This window comes from Pogona vitticeps, chromosome 2 (assembly GCF_051106095.1).
Source record: "Pogona vitticeps strain Pit_001003342236 chromosome 2, PviZW2.1, whole genome shotgun sequence".
Taxonomy (NCBI): domain Eukaryota; kingdom Metazoa; phylum Chordata; class Lepidosauria; order Squamata; family Agamidae; genus Pogona; species Pogona vitticeps.
Window position 1 is genome coordinate 180,433,589 of NC_135784.1, and position 18,790 is coordinate 180,452,378.

The 18,790-nt window shown below is 46.2% G+C and overlaps 1 protein-coding gene and 1 long non-coding RNA gene across 6 annotated transcripts in view; one reads left to right on the forward strand and one right to left on the reverse strand.

The window, feature by feature from the left end:
* Positions 1 to 304: 304 nt before the first annotated feature.
* Positions 305 to 18,790, reverse strand: part of ANGPTL6 (angiopoietin like 6) — a 41,213-nt gene continuing 22,727 nt past the window's right edge. For 3 of the 5 annotated variants that reach the window (XM_072991492.2, XM_072991494.2, XM_078386579.1), the window contains 5 exons: positions 16,776 to 17,445; positions 16,043 to 16,232; positions 11,561 to 11,751; positions 5,979 to 6,249; positions 305 to 850 (listed from right to left, as the gene is read on the reverse strand). In XM_072991492.2, coding sequence (XP_072847593.2) covers positions 657 to 850; positions 5,979 to 6,249; positions 11,561 to 11,751; positions 16,043 to 16,232; positions 16,776 to 17,342 — 1,413 coding nt within the window. In that variant the 5' untranslated portion in view covers positions 17,343 to 17,445 and the 3' untranslated portion in view covers positions 305 to 656. Of the gene's footprint in view, positions 851 to 5,978; positions 6,250 to 11,560; positions 11,752 to 16,042; positions 16,233 to 16,775; positions 17,446 to 18,295; positions 18,474 to 18,790 lie in introns of all 5 variants that reach the window. The other 2 variants (XM_072991493.2, XM_072991491.2) reach the window with 1 other exon arrangement.
* LOC144587116 (uncharacterized) lies at positions 9,636 to 13,233 on the forward strand. The gene is made up of 2 exons (XR_013542298.1): positions 9,636 to 9,867; positions 11,524 to 13,233. It is a non-coding gene; the product is annotated as an uncharacterized LOC144587116 (long non-coding RNA).

The window sequence follows — 18,790 nt, forward strand, 5'->3', positions numbered from 1 at the left end:
ATGCACTTCTTTGCCATTGAAATTGCCAATTTGCACTAGTTGGCACGAGACATGATGAATACAAATATGGGCACCACAGGTGCCTGGGCCATTTGAACCTTCCCCCCCCCCCAACTGGCTGGTCCACTTACTGCTCATGGCCATCGTTGTTCGCAATGTGCCAATCGCAGGTGTAGCCAGGCCGGTGCTTCCCCGCCTCCTTGCACACCCGACCACTCAGCAGATGAGTGGGGAGACTTTGTAAACCCAACTGATACCCCACCCAGATTTCACATAGCACACAAAACATGGATTCCATAAAACATTGATGTCCTACTCCATTTTATTCCTCATCCAAGCTTTAAGTAGTGTTTAATTGTTTAGGACCCACCTTGTACATTTATACACAGGAAAGTTTGTTCATCCTTATTTGCTTTTTTAAAAGACACTGATTTTTTTTAAAATCAGTTATTAATTTTAGAAGATAAGTTGGGTGTCTTTGTGATCCAGCTAGCACCAGCCAATCAGCACAGTGCTGAACCATTGTTGCTAATCACTCACAGTCTCCTTGGCGTTAAATCCCAGACAAAAGATAGTACATCTAATTTCAACTCGGTTTTAAAGTACAGCTGGGCTTCTCCTTGGTGTGTGTCCTTTCTTACCATCGTGAACAGAAATTATGTGCCATGTGTGGACCGGATCATCATTGTCACTTTGCGGAGTGAGTAAGCACCCCCATGAAACTCTGCCCAGTAGACTCCATCCTGATAACGGCTTCGGTAATGCCCACCTTTATACCAGACGCCATTGAGGTTGGAGTGGGCGCACATATTGTACCACCAACCACCTTTCTGGTAATGAGCGCAATTCCCTGTGGGAAAAGAAGATATATAAAAATACATATTTATTACTTGCACGTCTCACCCTTCCTCTAGACTGGTGTTTCCCAACCTTTTTTAAATTGTGACCCCCTTTTATAATAGCCAAGTAGCCAGTGACCCCCCCGCCACCATATTTGCATTAAAACACATTTTAAAGGGGTAATGAAAACATTTAAAAATAGATTTTTTGAATATAATTCTATACTAATATATCAATGTAATGATGCATAATCATGGGGCGACTATAAAGCTGCCTCTACCAGAAAAAAAATTGAGAAGGGAAAAGATGTCACTACACTTTAGAATTTACCTTTTGGGGTGTGAAAATGACCATTCATGTTTCCTCCACCCCAAAAAGCACCCTCAGTCAAAAGCCGCTCCTCTTCAGACCTAAGTAAACATCTTCCCCCCCAACCCCCCCATGCTTCCTCCCTAGTTTTCCTCCCCTACCTTTTTGCCCCCTCTTTCCTTCCTCCTCCATGAATCAGAGCTGGATCACATATGAGAATAGAACTCCAGTTATACTGATTCTTTCCATACCTCTGTTGTACCAATACATTTTTTCAGCAGTCAAAGCAAAGCAAAGCGTGCTGCTTATATACCGCCCCATAGTGCTTCAAGCACTCTCTGGGCAGTTTAGAAGTTAATTGTGCAGGCTACACATTGCCCCCCAGCAAGCTGGGTACTCATTTTACCAACCTCGGAAGGATAGAAGGCTGAGTCAACCTTGAGCCGGCTATCTGGGATTTGAACCCCGTGTCGTGAGCACAGTTTTGGCTGCAGTACAGCGGTTTAACCACTGCGCCACGAGGCTCCTTCACTTTGCTTTTATTTTATTTTTTAAAAAAATCCCTAAGTGGTACATCAATATAGTGGAAAGGGATTTCTGATTCGGAATGTTTGATCTGTGGTGCCTGCTTCTCCGGAAGTAACACACTGCCCAGCATAGTCCTGGCTCCCGTCTGTATGGAACATCTGGCATTAAGCAAGACAAAGGCCACATGAAGTCAAACTGTGGTGAGATTGTTCTTGTAACGCGCAAGACATCGATATATCAAAATGTTTTTTGAAAAAAGTTGCAGAGTTGCACGGCAATCATGGTGGCTGCCTGACTCAGGGATGACAATGGGGAAAGAATTGATAGGCGCATGCACACAGGTAAGGAATTAATTGATACATCATTGGTACATTTTAAAACCACCCTCCCGACGAGGGATGAAATAAACCAGGAAATGGCCGAGAACTGAATCAATGTTGGCTTGTGTGTTGTGTGCTTGGAAAACTTTGAAACGATCTTAAAAAATGGCCAGCTGGGGTTCTTTTGGCAGGTGTGTTTGAGCCATCAGGCAGGGCCCAGAGGAATCTCCCTGCCCAGGTTCCCTTTTTCCCTTCACTGTGCTGCCCTTGCCACACCCAGAAGAGCCAGAGACTCAGGAGGAGCAAAAAGTGCCACTGCCATGGCAGCACCAACGTTTCAATCCTGCCACCATCTTGGGCAGCAGCGTTACTAGCGTGCCCTGGACATTCGCCTCATTCAGGCCTCTTTAAGCTAGGCTTCTGCCCAGGTCCAAAAGGCTGACATCATTCCCCCAAAAGTGGATGTGGACGACCAGAGAGAAACTAGCGATAGCAGTTCTTTTGGGGGGGGGGAGGGTCAGAGTGATGCACATGCATAAAAGGAAAATCTGCTCAGTGAAGGAGAGAAATAACTAAGAACTCTGGGTTGCCTCCAGTTGGGGTTCAGATTAAATTAACTCTGTGTGAGCCAAGAGGCCTAAAATAAAACAGCATTGTGTACACTACATTTGATATAATAAATATAAAAATAATTGCAACAAAAAATAACTGCAGCGGCCCTCCAGAAAACACTTTGCAACCCCCTAGGGAGTCCCATCCCCCCCCAGGTTGGGAAACTGCTCTAGTGAGCTTAAGGCAGCATAGATGGTGCTTCTGCCTATACTTCTGTCTTCATGTCAACCCTGTGAAATGTGTCAGACTGAAAGACTACAGCGTACCTAAGGTTTTTCTAGTGAGTTGGTACGGTGTATGTCAGAGTGGGGATCCGAACCCAGGCCTTTGAGGTTGTTGTCCAACATTCTAACCGACACTCCATGTTGATTCTTAGAGGTTGTTGTTAGGGTCACATCTATCCTTTTGGTTGTATTCATTTTCAGTAATACTTCCACAGGATACTTCTGCTTAACAGACTGCCACCGGTGTGTTCCAGGGAAACGTGGGGAACGGATTGTTGTGAATTTCTGAAGGAGCACTGTCTTCTCAGCTCCGTGTTCCCTTGAGCTATAGCTGGCATATACAGTGGTGCCTCGCATAGCGAGGCTAATCCGTTCCAGATTAACCTTCGCTATAGCGAAACATCACTGTGTGGGAATAAAAAAGCCATAGAAACGCATTGAACTTTGTTCAATGCGTTCCTATGGCTTGAAAACTCACCACTGTGCGAGGCTCGTCCATAGCGCCGCCATTTTCGCGCCCTCGGTAAGCGAGGGCAGGGCGCGAAAATGTGGCGCGGACCTTCCGGCGGCCATTTTGGAACCGCCGATCAGCTGTTCTCCCCGGCTTCGTTATGCGATATTCACTAAGCGAATCGCTTAGCGAATATCGCAAAGTGAAAAATCGCCATAGGGGCCATCGCTGAGCCAATGCTCCAGCGATGGCCCAGAGCGCCTCGTTAAGCGATTTCATCGCTCAGCGAGGCGCTCGTTAAGCGAGGCACCACTGTATTTGTTTGTTCACGACAGTTATTTCCCATATTTTCTCCAGCTGGCTCAAACCAACATATTTGGTTCCCTTTCTGTTCCCTTCTCATTTCTCATCCTCCCCCAACAAAACTGATCCCAAAATATTCCTCTTTTGTCTTCTTCCACCCGCTCCAAAGGGCCCTCTTTCCAGATTCCATTCAAAGGCTGGTGAAAGAGCTGTCACGCCCATTAGCAACTAGGCACTGATGAAACATCAGCTACCTTGTTGGAGTATTTATTTATTTTATTATTTATTTATTTATTCTATTTATATCCCGCCTATCTGGTCTTGCGACCACTCTAGGCGGCTTACAAACACATAATGCAACAGTAAATATAAAAAAGGAATTATTACATTAAATAGCCAATTCTTCAAGATGGGGAAGAAAAAATGAAAAATAAACCACAAAAGAAAAAGAGAAAGGAAGGAATCAGATATTAACTGGAGGGAAGGCCTGCCTGAACATCCATGTTTTTAATTGGTTTTTTAAAATACCCAGCAAGGGGGCCACGCAAATCTCCGGAGGCAGATTGTTCCAGAGGCGAGGAGCCACCGCCGAGAAGGCCCCGTTTCTTGTTTTTTCCTTTCGGGCCTCCCTCGGCGTCAGGCTTCTCAGCCTCACCTCCTGACTCACTCAAGTGACACGGGTAGAGCTTGGTGGGAGTAGGCGTTCCGCCAAGTATCGAGGCCCTAAACCGTTTAGGGCTTTATACGTAAGCATCAAGACTTTGAAGTCAATGTGGAACCAAATGGGCAGCCAATGCAGTGCAGCCAGAATAGGACAAATATGGTGGTATTTTCTCGCTCCACTAAGGAGTCTGGCCGCCGCATTCTTCACCACTTGGAGTTTCCACATCAACTTCAAAGGTAGCCCCATGTAGAGCACTTTGCAGTGGTCTAATCTTGAGATTACAAGCGCATGGACCAAGGTAGTGAGTGCCCCCATATCGAGATAGGGTCACAGCCGAGCTATCCACCAGAGATGGAAAAAGGCAGTACAGACCACCAACGCCACCTGAGTCTCCATGGTGAGCGCCGGGTCCAGATGGATCCCCAGGCTGCGAACTCCACTCTTTGTGGCAAAGATCACCCCCCCCCCCAAACGAGACGGAGTCACCCAAACCGCCAATAGTGGGGGCACCCACCCACAGGACCTCCATCTTGTCTGGGTTCAGCCTCAGCCCATTTTCCTGCATCCATTGCAGTACAGCCCCCAGGCAGCGCTGAAGGGACAGAACGGCATCTCCTGCAGTTGGTGAAAAGGAGATGTAGAGCTGGGTGTCATCAGCGTACTGATGACACGATGCCCCACACCCCCTGATGATCCCACCCAGCGGCCTCATATACTGTAGATATTAAACAGCATTGGGGAGATAATCGACCCCTGTGGAACCCCACATTTGAGGCTCCACAGGGCCGAAACACTCTCCCCAAGCTGTACTCTCTGAGGACAGTCTCCCAAGAAGGAAGGGAGCCAGGCAAAAGCCAGGCCACCAATTCCCAGCTCGGAGAGCCTCCCCAGGAGGATACCGTGGTCGACGGTATCAAAGGCCGCCAAGATGTCAAGAAGGACCAACAGAAATGTTTTTCCCCTGTCAGCCTCCCTCAACAGGTCATCATACAGGGCGACCAATGCTGTTTCTGTACCATGGCATGGCCTGAAGCCCGACTGGAATGGATCCAGGGCATCTGTTTCATCCAAAAGGGCCTGAAGCTGGTCAGCCACCACCCTCTCCACCACTTTGCTAATGAAAGAAACATTGGCGACGGGCCTATAATTGCCAATTTCGTCCGCCACCAAATTAGGTTTCTTTCTTATGGGCCTAATGAGTGTCTCCTTGAGGGGAGGAGGAACCCTGCCCTCAAGGAAAGACCCATTAATTATTGCTGTGGCCCATTCTGTTGTTGTAGGCCTGGCTGCTTTGATTAGCAAGGCCGGGCAAGGGTCAAGGGAGGAGGTGGTGGCATAGCAGCAATCAAGCACTTTGTCCACAGTATCCGGCGTCAGGGGCTGAAAGAGATCAAGTATTAAGCACAAAAGAGGTTAGCAAGGGATGATTGACACTGCAATATGAAACAATGTTTGTGGTAACCTGTGCACACTGCAATATGGAATTGCAGTGTCCACGGGTTACCACCAACATGGTTTCAAGTCAGGATGGCACAAATAGGTGAGAGGGCAGTGTATTATGCTGGAAATGATATTTGTTTGGGAGATCTGGGTTCTACTCAGATCTCCCTTGAGCTAATCTAATTCTTACTCCCCACCCACCCACCCACTAGAGTTGTGAGGAAAGCATGCCTGGCTCTTGGTGTCCTGTAGTCTTGTCTCCCTCCCCAGTCTTTGGGACTTCTTACCTGAGTAAGCATCGTGATCACGGTCAAGCGTGCTGAACTGCCGGCCGTTGTGCCAGGAGAGGGAGTCCCCGGCGCTGCCTCGATAGCGCCCCAGCCGTAACCGGTAGAAATCACTCTCGGGCTCTAGGGAGAAGGTGTCATATTCAGCGTGAGCCTGCCGCCCACTCCAATCTTCCATCCACACCCGGAGCCTGTAGGAGCCCGGACGAGTCAGCCAGTGGATAGGCTCCAGGCCTAGCCAGTGCTCTCCTTCCAGGTTCCCGAAACCATTCTGGGGAGACATCGTAAGCAAGAGGTTAGTAGATGGCCACTGGCTGTGAAGCAAAAGTGGGGAAGATGCGGGTGCCTACATATTGTTGGACTGCAACTTCCATTGGCCCTAAACTGACATAGCCAATGGTTAAGGAGGATGGGAGTTGTGGTCTCACCATTTCTGGAGGACCACATGTTCCCAAGGCCTGCTAATGGGGTACAACAGAAGGGAGAAGATTATGCAGGTTGTATTCGCGAAGGCTTTCACGGCCGGGATCTAATGGTTGTTGTGGGTTTTTCGGGCTTCTTGACCGTGTTCTGAAGGTGGTTTTTCCTAACGTTTCGCCAGTCTCTGTGGCCAGCATCTTCAGAGGACAGCAAACTGTGCTCTGGTGTAGTTTGGCTAGGGCGTGGAGTATTTATGGCTGTGAGATGGGATGATTAGTGTGTATTGTTGTGGGTGTATTGTTTTCTGTGGATGGGTGATTAGTGTGTTTTGTTGTGGGTGTATTGCTGTGATGAGATTATCTGTCACTGTGGTTGATGGTAGTGATCCCCTTGACCTTGTGGTTGGGTAGAGTTCGTGACCTTTTGCATGCTGTATTTTTGAGAGCTGGGAGCCAAGTTTTGTTGAGTTTCAAACTTTCCTCTTTTTTGTTGAAGTTTTTCTGGTGCTTGTGGATTTTAATGGCTTCCCTGTGCAGTCTGACGTAATGATTGCTGGTGTTGTCCAGTATTTCAGTATTTTGAAATAGAATTTCATGTCCAGTTTGTTTTAGGGCAGGTTGGTTGAGAGCGCCTTATTCTGAACCACAGTCCATTGGTTCACAAATGCGGGGACTGGTGATGAAGAAATTCCATGGAGAGGGTGCGAGACAGTGAGGTTTTCATAAAGAAAAATATATTTAACAGCTTAAACCAGATGTCTGTGACAGATGCTGTTATTAGACTTTGGATTTCTCAAGGAAAACTGGGCTTTTTTAAAAATTAAAGGAACTTTTATTGCTTTTGGATAAATTGTGAGTTGAGTTTTTTGACAAGGGAAGATGATGGTAAAGGAAAGGCGGGCAGGGATGAGGGTTTCTGAAAAATAAAAGTGGTGGGGGATTTCACACAAAATAAATGGTCGTAGGGGGCTGCTGATTCGGCCTAATATTGCCTCCTCTACCTGGTGGTAGCTTTCCATTGAGGATTCTCTTCTAATCCTACTCTGTATTTCCTGCTTCTCTTCCACCTAAATACTAACCAGACCTGGTCTTGCGTTGTTTCTGAAAGCAGAAATACCATGTGTGTTCAAGGGTTGATAAGTGCTTTTCCCATTCCTTGCCCATTAGGGGAATATACAGCATGTAGCAATTACCTTTCTCATTACAGAAGGTACAAAACCCTTCACAATGGGAAATCAGTAGAAAAACACATGCACACATGCAGGTGCAAACACACACCTTCCTTTTATCTCCACAGCTTAATGATGCAGCCCAAATGGTTTGAACAAACCCTAAGTTGGTGGCCTCTCACTGAATGATTTACTGGCTGTGATTCTCCGGTCTGGGCTATAAAAACTAAGCCTGTTTTTCTAGGTCCCAGACTCACATGTCTGCTGGAGAATTTGTGGATAGGATTTCCTCCTCAAATGGACCACACATTTTTGCCGCTGATGTAGAGTTTGGAAACAGCAGCCCTCTTTGGGACACATTCCCAAGACTTGACCACTCTTTGGTGGGCGGCCAAAAATCTTCCATGGCACCTGGGGGGTCTTGGGAGCTGCAGTCACAAAGGTAACTTTTCTAAGCTCTGACTTGGGGGGGGGAGCAAAAACCTTGATAGTTCACCAGGACCTCTTTGTGGCTTTTGATACCATTGGTCACGGTGTTTTGTTGGGCAGCCTGGCTGGGTAGCAAATTGGGGGCTCTGAATTGCCATGGATCCGATCCTTCTTGTCAGACTTTTTAGAAGATGGCATCAGGAAGCATGGTTTGACCCCACAGACTTTGCTTGATCGGGCCCCTCAGGGCTGTGCCCTGTCCCCTATATAACCACCGCTTGAGGTGAAGTGCCACCAATAGACGGATGACAGCCGGCTCTATTCCTCTTTGTCACTTGACACTGACGGAGCGCTCAGGATCCTGAAAGTCGCCTGAGCTTTCTAATGGCCTGAATGAAGATGAACAAACTGAAATTAAATCCTGACAGGATGGAGGCACTGTTGGTCAGTTGAGTGTCCAGCTCAGGGATCGGGATTCAACCTACTCTAGAAGGGCTTGTGAGTGCTCCCCTGACAGGTGAGCTTCACAACCTGGGAGTCACCCTTGACTTACATTTTACCTGGATTCTCAGGTGGCTGTCATGGTGAGGAGTGCCTTTACACAACTTCATTGAGCGAGCCAGCTACAACCTGTCCTCTTGAGTCATCCTGACTCGGCAAGAATAATGTATTTCTTAGTTACATCTTGTCTTGATTACAGCAGTGTGCTCTACTCAGGGCTACACATGGGCCTTTGGCCTTTTTTGCATTGCAGTCCCCATGAGTTACTAGAAACCCCCAACAGCCAGAGTTCTGGGAGTTAAAACCAAGAAATCAAAGTCCTTAGAGGTGTTTTCAATCATTTATAGATATAGGCCTTGGGAAGCCTCCTAAGCAGCCACCATTTTGGTTGTTACGAATGAGGAAGTGACTGGGAGAGGCTAAACTGCAGGGGAGCCCCAAGAGGTTATGCAACTGGCCCTCTATCTGCCAATTAGGGCTTGTACGGGTTGCCTATCAAACAACTACAGTCCTGTAATCCCTTCTGGCTCCCTTGCAGCTTAGCCACTCCCAGCTACCTCCTTCTTCACAGCTACATTGGAGATTTTTAAAATTGGTTTCCGGAAGCCTATATCTACGAGTGATGGAAAAACACCTCTGACGATTTCGATTTCATGCCTGTAGCTCCCAGGATGCTGGCTAAGGGAACCCCTGGGGTGAACTCTGTGGGTTGCAGTGCAAAAGAAATGGAAGTCCCACGTCTACTTGAGGCTACCTTTGAAGAGGAGCTGGGATTTTCAGTGAGTTCAATACATTGCAGCTGTTAGCTGGCCCACAGTATCAAAATCATATGACCTGGATACTGAAGTACTGTATCTGCAAAGGTTACCAGTTTTTCTTGATAATAAAACACCATCAAGTTAATTCTGATTTATGGTGAATCTTTTTCAGGGTTTTCCAAAAAGAGAATACCCAGAAGTGGTTTACCATTCCCTTCTTCCGGAGGGTGTGCCCTGGGGCTGTACAGCTTGCCCAGGGCCACACAAGCTGGCTCTCCTCACAGGAGGCACAGTGAGGAATCAAACTCTCAACCTCTTCCTCCATGCCCATGGACTTCAATGAGCTATTCAGCTAACTGTTAACGCAGGCCTAGCGTGAGCTGTTGGATTTAACATTCAAATGCCGAAATGGCTTGGGGCCTGGGATTGTCTGTCTCATTATGAGCCTGTCCAGATGTTAAGATATTCAGGACAGGACATTCTTGAGAATGCCAAAAGCTGAAGAAGCCCACTGCAGCTTTTGGCTGTAGGCAGGAGAGAGCTTTCTCCTGCGTAGCTCTCAGACTGTGTAATGCACAGAAATGGAAACTGTTTCCTCTCTTGCTATTTTCAGGTAGGTTGAGAAGACACATATTTTTCATAGTGCTTAGTATTGAGATGATTTTATAAATGGTTTGTATTTTTAATTATTTTAATGGTTTTATGGTCTTGGTTGTTTCAGTTGATTTTAATGACATTGTATTTGAATGGCTGAAATCCTGTAAAACTTTCAGCCTGTTCCTAGCTGCCAGACAAAAGGTTCCCTCTATGATTCTCGGGGGGGGGGGGCACACGTGCAGAGTGGCTCAGTACGTGTGTCTATGTCCCCAGGAATTGCACTTGGGACTTTTTATCTGCCAGGTTGGAATGGGATGAAATTTTCTTTATGTCAAGCAACAGGATTTCAGCCAATTCTTATTACTCTTGCTTTTATCACATCTTATTATCATAAGCTGCCTTGAACACTGTCTGATAGTGGAAAAGAGGATATAGATGTGTTGTTGTTGTTGTTGTTGTTGTTGTTGTTGTTGTTGTTGTTGTTGTCGTTGTCGTTGTCGTTGTCGTTGTCGTTGTCGTTGTCGTTGTTGTTGTTATAAACACCAGTTACAGTTAAGCAAAACTATAAAAATATTGAATGGTATTATATAACAGATACAAGTTTTAACCAAAAACCTAAATAGCTGTTTTTTTGTAGCTATTTAGTTATTTCTGAGATCTGCAACTGCTTTTCTTAAAACTAAAATATTAACTATGACATAAAATACATAAACCAAAATTCAAATCAATTGTGTTCTCCACCACCTTAGTCAGGACCTCTTGCAATAATCTTCTTCTTCCATTGTCTTTAGTCTTCTTCTTCCTTTATTGTCCTCTTCTCCAGAACTGCACTGATTCCTGGTTTGGAACTTTCTCTTTTCCTCTTGTTAACACAAATTCAATAAATCTGCCCCATATATCATAAACATTTTTAATCTCTCCTTTCTTAACCTTCAAATTACAAGTTAATTATAATTTACAGCAATGTTCCATATTTCATTATACCATTCTTCCATTTGAAATTCAAGTTTTGATTTCCAATTCCTAGCTACAGTGGTGCCTTGCTTAGCAATGTTAATTCGTTCCGAAAAAATCACTGCTAAGCGATAACATCGTGAAGCGAAAATAAAAAGCCCATAGAAACGCATTAAAACGCGATTAATGCGTTTCTATGGATTTAAATCTCACCTTTAAGCGAAGATCCTCCATAGCGCCACCATTTTCGGTGCTCTAAAGCGAGGAATCCGTGCCTGAAAACAGCGGGCGGCCATTTTTGTTTACCCGGCAGCCATTTTGAAACCGCCGATTAGCTGGCCGAAAATGGGGGCTTTGCGATGATTGTTTCCCTGTGATCATCGCAAAGTGAAATTCACCCATAGGGACTATCGCAAAGCGATCACTTTTGCAATTGCAAAAACAGTGTTGCTAAGCGATTTCGCCGTAAAGCGGAGTGATCGCTATGCGATGCACCACTGTATTATTAATCTAGCTGCTGTTAATAAATTGGTAATCACTGATCTGCAACTGCTTATATTACTGTGTGAAATTTGTTGTTGCTGTTGTTGCTAACCCACGTTGAATGAACGATGAGTCAGTGCTTATGTAGACCTCAGCCCAATCATGGGACTCAGATGTGAAGGTCTCCTTGCATCTCCATAGCTTTGCCTGTCTCACTGTCCCCTTTGCTTCATAGCTCCCTTCCCATGGCACCCGGGACCACATGCTCACACCTTGTAGTGCTGCCAGGTGACGAAGAAATTGACCGACCCATCCTGGCGTCGCTGGATGACAGTCCAACCACCCCCATCATACTCCTGGTCGCACCAGGCCTGGATGATGCCTTGTCCACCTGTTGGTTGCAGCATGGTGATGCCACTGGTCTGCCCATCCTGTTGAGCTGCTTGACAGTCATGCCAGGGCCCTGAGGCAGAAAGAGAGGGTGAGGGGAAGCAGTTGTTAGGAACTGAACAATATATAGGGCAGGGCTGGGAGCACTGAGCCTTCCACATATTATTAAACTAAAGATTCAATGACATGGGGATTTGTCCTGCAGTTTGGTCCACTCTAGGAACAGACTGGTTTGCTTCATTTCCTGGTGACCACACAGCAGAAGTGCCAGCATGAATCAACATGTCCGCAGAGCATTCCTGCCTGCACCTTTTTGGCTCATTGCCGTGAGCTTTTTTTTTTTTAAAGTATGAATAGGATAGCACCATGTTTGTTTTGTTCTGGCACATGCCATCCCTGGTATCAAACCAAAGGGTATGGGTTGCTGCTTTCCATTTCTCATCTGCTTTCAATTTCCCAACCTTTAGTGGCTTAAGTAGACAGGTTAGCCAGTTAACAACAATGAGAAATTAAAAGCTTCCTCTGCTCTTCTGTGGAGGAGGAGAAGGATGAAGCATAGGTGCTTTGTTGTTTTCTTTAAAGCCTAGGTAAGACAGCACTGCTGATATTCTATACCCTTTAGAAACAAAATAAAATTGGTAGTGTCTTCCCAAAAGGAAGAAAAGACGGGGAGAGGGGCAAAGCAGAGGATTCCCCCCCCTTTTTTAAAGCGAGGTGGGCCAAATAAGATTGCTTGAGGTGCCTATGCCATGTGGATGCAAAGATTGCAGCAAATGGCATAGCACATCTCTGTGCCACCTTAAGCAGCCTTATTTAGCCCAAGCCAGCCCACTCCAACTTAGCCATTCTGCCATGCCCCTAAACTTAAATTGTCCACAACCAGTATAGCCAAAGTTGAGGGATCATGGGCACTGTACTCCAGCAGTCACACATTCCCAAGATCTGACACAGTAGCATGGACTTGTGTATTTAAGAACCAACCACAAATCCCAACCAGGGAATCATTATCTCTTGTGGTACTTCTGACTTAGTTGCCACAAAGCACTGGGACATGTACCACTGTGGGAAGCAAAAATAGTTTAGCTGGATGCCAAGTTTTATAGTGAAAACAAATATTTTGTTCCTAACAATAAAATCTACCAACAAATCATGGCAATACATTCAACAATACTACTGGTGATTTTATTATATGTGTGTTTTGTAGCTATTCTAGCAGTAAAATATACTGTATTACTCCTGTTCCAGAAGGCTTTTAATTGAAATAACATCAACTGTGGGTCTTGATGATGGCAATTTTAATTGTATTTTAATTGTATTTTAATCATTTTATATTTTATTGTATTGAATTTTAATCGTTGTAAGCCGCCCAGAGACCTTTGGGTAGAGTGGGCGGCATATAAATTAAATAAATAAATAAATAAATAAATAAATTACAAATTAATAATGGGCTTATTATTTGTCCTTGTTTGTTTGCGTCTGCTCTCAACAATACTCATGTAATTTTTATGTCCTTAATTCTTATTACAAATGTCAATCATAATAATAATAGAATGCCCGTCCTGTGAAAAGTGTCCTTTTTGTTTCTGTTGCCATGGGATTCAGGCTTTTCGGCAGAGTGACAGGGGAAATATAAAATATTAAAAGGTTAAGGAGCAACATCTCAGAGCACAGGGCACAATAGCTTTGTGGAGTCCAGAAACCCAGGCAAAGAGGACCAGCCTGCCTCCTCTACCACAATAGCAGTCTCCTACATTTTTGGAAAGGGCTGCATGCTTGCTTTACAGTCCGTGTCAGCAAAAAAAAGGCTGTCAGTAAATCTGTGGCCTTCCTCTAACGACTTGCTGTTTGATGTTCAGCCAGACTTCAGGAACCAGATTTTGGATCTGGAGTGGGGAACACACTGGATGCTGAAGAATGAAGTATGGTTGGGGGAGGGTGGCTTTTAATCATCCTCCTTTTATTGGGCTGTGGGCCGTAAATGCCTCAAAAAAAGAAGCAGGAGGCCCCCAAGGGAATGTGGGAGAACAGAAAGAAAAAGGAAACACTGCAATAGAATATTACAGCATGGCAGAAAGCACGAATTATCGCCCAAGTTCAACAGTGGAAAAGCGCTACATTGGGTTTTGCTTGTTTTTGACAGAGATATTTACACCATTCAAATATTCATCAATAACTAGGTATACTGTTCAGCACTGAGAGCCAGAGTCGTGCAGTGGTTCCCAAACTTTTTCAACTCGTGGCTGCCTTGACTTACTGGCCACTGACTGCAGCTCCCCCTTTCCTTTAGGTGGGTGGGAGGAGAGAAAAGGAGGGAAGAAGCCTGGCCCAGGCAGCACTTTCAGGGATTCCGCAGAAGTACTTCTGAAGATTCCCTGGTGTCCCTGGCTGGGTCTGGCGGTGCCCCAGGGCGCCCTGGTGCACAGTTTGGGAACCACTGGTGTCGTGGACAGACTTGAGGGACTGGGACTCAGGAAACCTGCATTGACATCTCCACACAGCCATGGAAACTCACTGAAAAGGTAAAGGTTCCCCTTGACAATTTTTTAGTCCAGTCGTGTCCGACTCTAGGGGGGCGGTGCTCATCCCCATTTCCAAGCCATAAAGCCAGCGCTTGTCCGAAGACAATCTCTGTTGTCACGTGGCCAGCGTGACTAGGGAACGCCGTTTTACCTTCCCGCCGAGATGGTACCTATTTATCTACTCGCATTTGCATGCTTTCGAACTGCTAGGCTAGTGAAGAGCTGGGACAAAGCGACGGGAGCTCACTCCGTGGCGTGGATTCGACCTTACGACTGCAGGTCTTCTGACCTTGCAGCACAATGGCCTATGCGGTTTAACCCGCAGCGCCACCACGTCCCTGAAACTCATTGGTAAAACCACTCCTTGAACATCAGATATACCTTGAAAACTCCATGAGTGCTACAATAGGTTGGTTGTGAGTTGAAGACATAAGTCAGTAACAACAATATTCACCCCTAGGTCTATTGCCAAGTAGCACTTGGGAAAAAGTACTTTAACCCATAATCCATCAACCAGCATAACTAGTGGAGAATTTTATGTAGCCCTTAGAAGTAGCTTTTCCAAGCTTCATTATGTAACAGATGGCTTTCTACCAGTTCAGGATAACTACAATTTATTCAGTAAGTGAATATGACAAGGGGGGGGGGGTTAGAGATGGGGGTATTTGTCTTTGTATATAGATACAAATATCCCCGTGCAGCTGGACTTAATGAGGATTTGGCCCCCAGGGCTGGGCCATTCACTTACATGTCCTGCTGCAGTGCCAGTCCCGCTCATCCTTCCAATGGTGCCCGGAGCTCTGCTCTCTTCCCGTTCGCCTGGCCACTCCAGGCAGGGGGAAGGAGGACGAGTCTTCCTGCATGGCTACCGAGTGACCAGCCGAGCAGGAAGAGAGTGGCGTTCCGGGCGGGATTGGAAGGATGAGCAGGACCGGCGCTGCAGCAGGACGTGGGAGTGGACGGTCTGGCCCCGGGAGCTGAATCCTCATTGAGTCCAGCTGCATGGGGATATTTGTATTTGTATACGAATACAAATCCCCACCATCTCTAAAAGGTCTATTTCTAGTCAGGATCAACCTAAGACATTTTGGTAGAATTAAGATGGCTCCAATCAAGAGAAGGTATACAGGAATAAAGGCAGGAATTTGTGGTACCTCATCATGCTGGTAAAGTGGCATGAGGTAGAGAATACATGGCACCTAGAATGCTGTGCTGGCAAAGTAGGCTGACCTGGCACAAAGCAATTTGCTCAGACTGATCCTGGCTTGTAACCCTCCAGAGGCAAACACCATAATACAGTAAGTATATTGTTTGAAATGGAGCTTCATTCCTTAAACATTAAGAGAGAGCTGCTCGTCATAGCATATGCCTTCACTCAGTTCCATCTTTTGCACTTCACCAAATCTAGATTTGTGATTGGTCAACAGACAGCGAACACAGACTTCATTTGTAAGTCTGATTGCTCTGGACTGTATCTCTCCAGAAATCACTTTGTGGGATTTGAGGAGGGACAAAAGACTGCTCCTTTTTGTCCAGTGTTTGGTTCAATTTTGAGACTATGGGCAGTGGAATTATATGATCAAATGCTTTTCCATGAATATCCCCTACCAGTACAAAAGAACATCAGTATGAAGGGGAGAAAAAAAGGTAACTAGAATTCTTCACTCCGACATCTAGTATTTGCATTAAGGACTCTTTTAAGAGATGTGGAGTTTTATCTATCCTTTTCAGGAACTGTTTTCTGTTTGTGTGTATGCATGAATGCCCACACATGAAAAGCGGGCTCCACCCGGCTATGGTAGTAAGTCGCCATGCTGAGCCTTTCCCCTCCCTAGGCCCTCTTACCCGTTGATTTGGTGGGCATCACAGCCAAAGGCTGGACAGTGCCCTCTGGTGGAGTGGAAGCCTTGTGCAGCAGCCACTGCTGGGCAGATGCCATCTGATCCCGCTGGATGTCATTGGTTACATCAAAATAGACCTTGCTTTCGTTGGTAGTGCTTACAAGATTGTGAGGTACCACTGGCACCAGAGGTGGCTGGGCAGAAAACATACAAACAAACAAAAAAGACAGTCAGTTTGGTCCCACTACCACAAGAGAGAAGGAACGTCACTTAGAATTCTGCGCCCATTCACCCAAGAGAGGCAGAGCAGCAGATTTAGACCATGCCCTTGGTCTCGGCCTCTGTCTCTGCAACAACCAGGGCAGCCACATGTCCCCTTTTACAGACGCCCTCCATTCGAAGAGCTGTTCCCGCCTCGGTATGTTTTAAGGATAAAGAACCACCAGGAGGAGAAGAAGGTGTCTAGAAGTTGCCCACCTGCAGTTAGGGCCTAGACAGCAGACTCAGCAGGTATGCAGACACCCTGGCCATAGTCTTCCATATTCAGGGAAGGAATTCTATTTAAATCATACAAATCATTTCCAACTTTCCTTTGCACATATAAATGAGCAAATGTGAAATATTCTCTTTTGAACATCCACACATGCAGACACGCACACAATTCTGTGAATGAAGCAGGGGGACAGAACAGTAAAGGCCTCAGCTGCAGGTACCCTGGAGTCCTCTCTAACTAGTACCTGTGGACGCGTCCGGCCGCTTGATTCTTGCTGACATTCTCTCTCCAGCCGGCTGATGAGAGCACTTTGGTTGTTGACCAGGGCAGCCAGGGCTTGGTACTTGACCTCCAGTTGCCGGTAATTGGCAGCCACACGCAAGGCCTCGGCAGAGGCATTGGCCACTCGACCTTCAAGCAGGGAGGCTGGAACGGTCCGATCTCGTCGCTGGAGGATCTCATGGAGCATCTGAGTATAGAGTTGGGTGACGCGAGCATTGACGTTGCGGCTCTCCTTGCGCAGTGCCTTGACCTCGCTCACCACCGCCCCATCCACTTCCACCAGGCGACGTAGCTCGTCCATTTGGGCCTGCTGCCGGGTCAGCTGGAGGCGCAGCTCCTCTACCTCGCTGCGATTGGGGCCTGGTGGGTCTGGAGGAGGGCGCACGCTGCTCCAGCACACGGCCCCCGTGAACTTCTGCTGTGGCAAGATGAAGGTATAGGTACATCTTGGCCCTGTGAGGGGCTCAGGGCCTGGCACAACTTGACTGGCTAAGCTCAGTACCACCGCCATTAAATACTGAGGCTCCATGTTAAATGGGAAAAGGTGCAGCAAGATGGAGTTGGAAACCAAGATTCTGCCTCTCTCTGTCTCTGTCTCTCTCTCCTCTCTCTCTTTTTCTCTCTCTGAGGACCTATAAAACATGATGGCAAAAATTTCAGTCCTGACATTCAGTTACCACAAAATAAATGAAACAACTTCTCTTCAACTAACAATTCACACAGTTCTGCACAATCTCAACCTACTCACAGACATACTTTTGGCTTGTAGTCCTAACGTGAAAGAGAACTTGGTTTCAATAATTTCCCACTGAAAAATAAGTTTCTGATCCTGTAAAATTTACTTGCATGGAAACTTGGGTTATGGATATTCAACAGAATGTATCTACTAAGGAATAGTACTTAAGGTCTGACCTACTCATTAATTAGAATAAGGCATGTACTGAGCTAGAATCTTTCTCCCTTATGTGATAGGTTTTAACTTCCAGGAGTAGGGCCAGGTGGGTGTATGTATCCTCAAAAGAGGGAACAACCAACCCCCCAGTATCTTCCACTGGCAGCCTCAATCTATAGAGTCCAGTCTGATCTGTGCACACATATCCAGTCAACCCACCTGTTCTGTGTGCACAAACTAGTTCAGAGTGGGACAGGCTGAGGAAATTTTGGGGAAGGAGCCCTTCCGGGACTCGTAGCGGGTGGCAACTTTCCTTTTCCAAGAGAAGGAAAAGAGAGTACTGCAGCATACTATCAGTCCTGAATCATGAGCTTTTCTCCCCCTTTCTTTCTGAGCATCCCCTGAAAATATTCTGAACATACCAATCTCCTCTGACGTAGAAGCTGAGTAGAGCTAAGTTTCATTAGCACCAGAGCAGAAGACACAAGAGTGTGCTTAGTTTTGGAATACCATCACAGGGTCAATATATGAGTCAGAATTTAAAATCTTAGGCTAAATTAACAAGGATTAGATTCAGGATGCCTGTGTACCTGTTTAGTTGTGCGGTCTTTTCCTCCCTTTGGCTAGAGCGAACCAAAGAGCAGAATGGAAGATAGAGGCAAGAGGAGAAATTTTGCTGACCACAAGCAGAATTTCAGCTTGAGGTCCTGCAGAAAGAGCTAGGTTGTTCTGCCCAGTCTCTCACCTTTTCTTTCTGTGCTGTTGTCCCTGTAAAAATGTAGATGAAGAGGTAGATCTGAAATTTAGATATTTTTGTCTTGGGTGTCGCAGGGCTGGCTCTGAGGGCCTTAGGATTAAATGCCGATGTCTCTTGCCAATAAACGCTTGGGAAATGGATTCCGCCTGGCTGAGGAAAGGCTATTAAAGCCCCCACCGCCATGGAAACAGACATTTATATCCCCTCAGTTTCTGGGCTGCTGCCTTGTGGTTCCCATTAATGGAACTGGAATTCCACAGAACGGACTGGATGTGACACATAAGATACTTCAGCTGGAACCAGACAAGTTTTTCCCCCCAATAAAGAG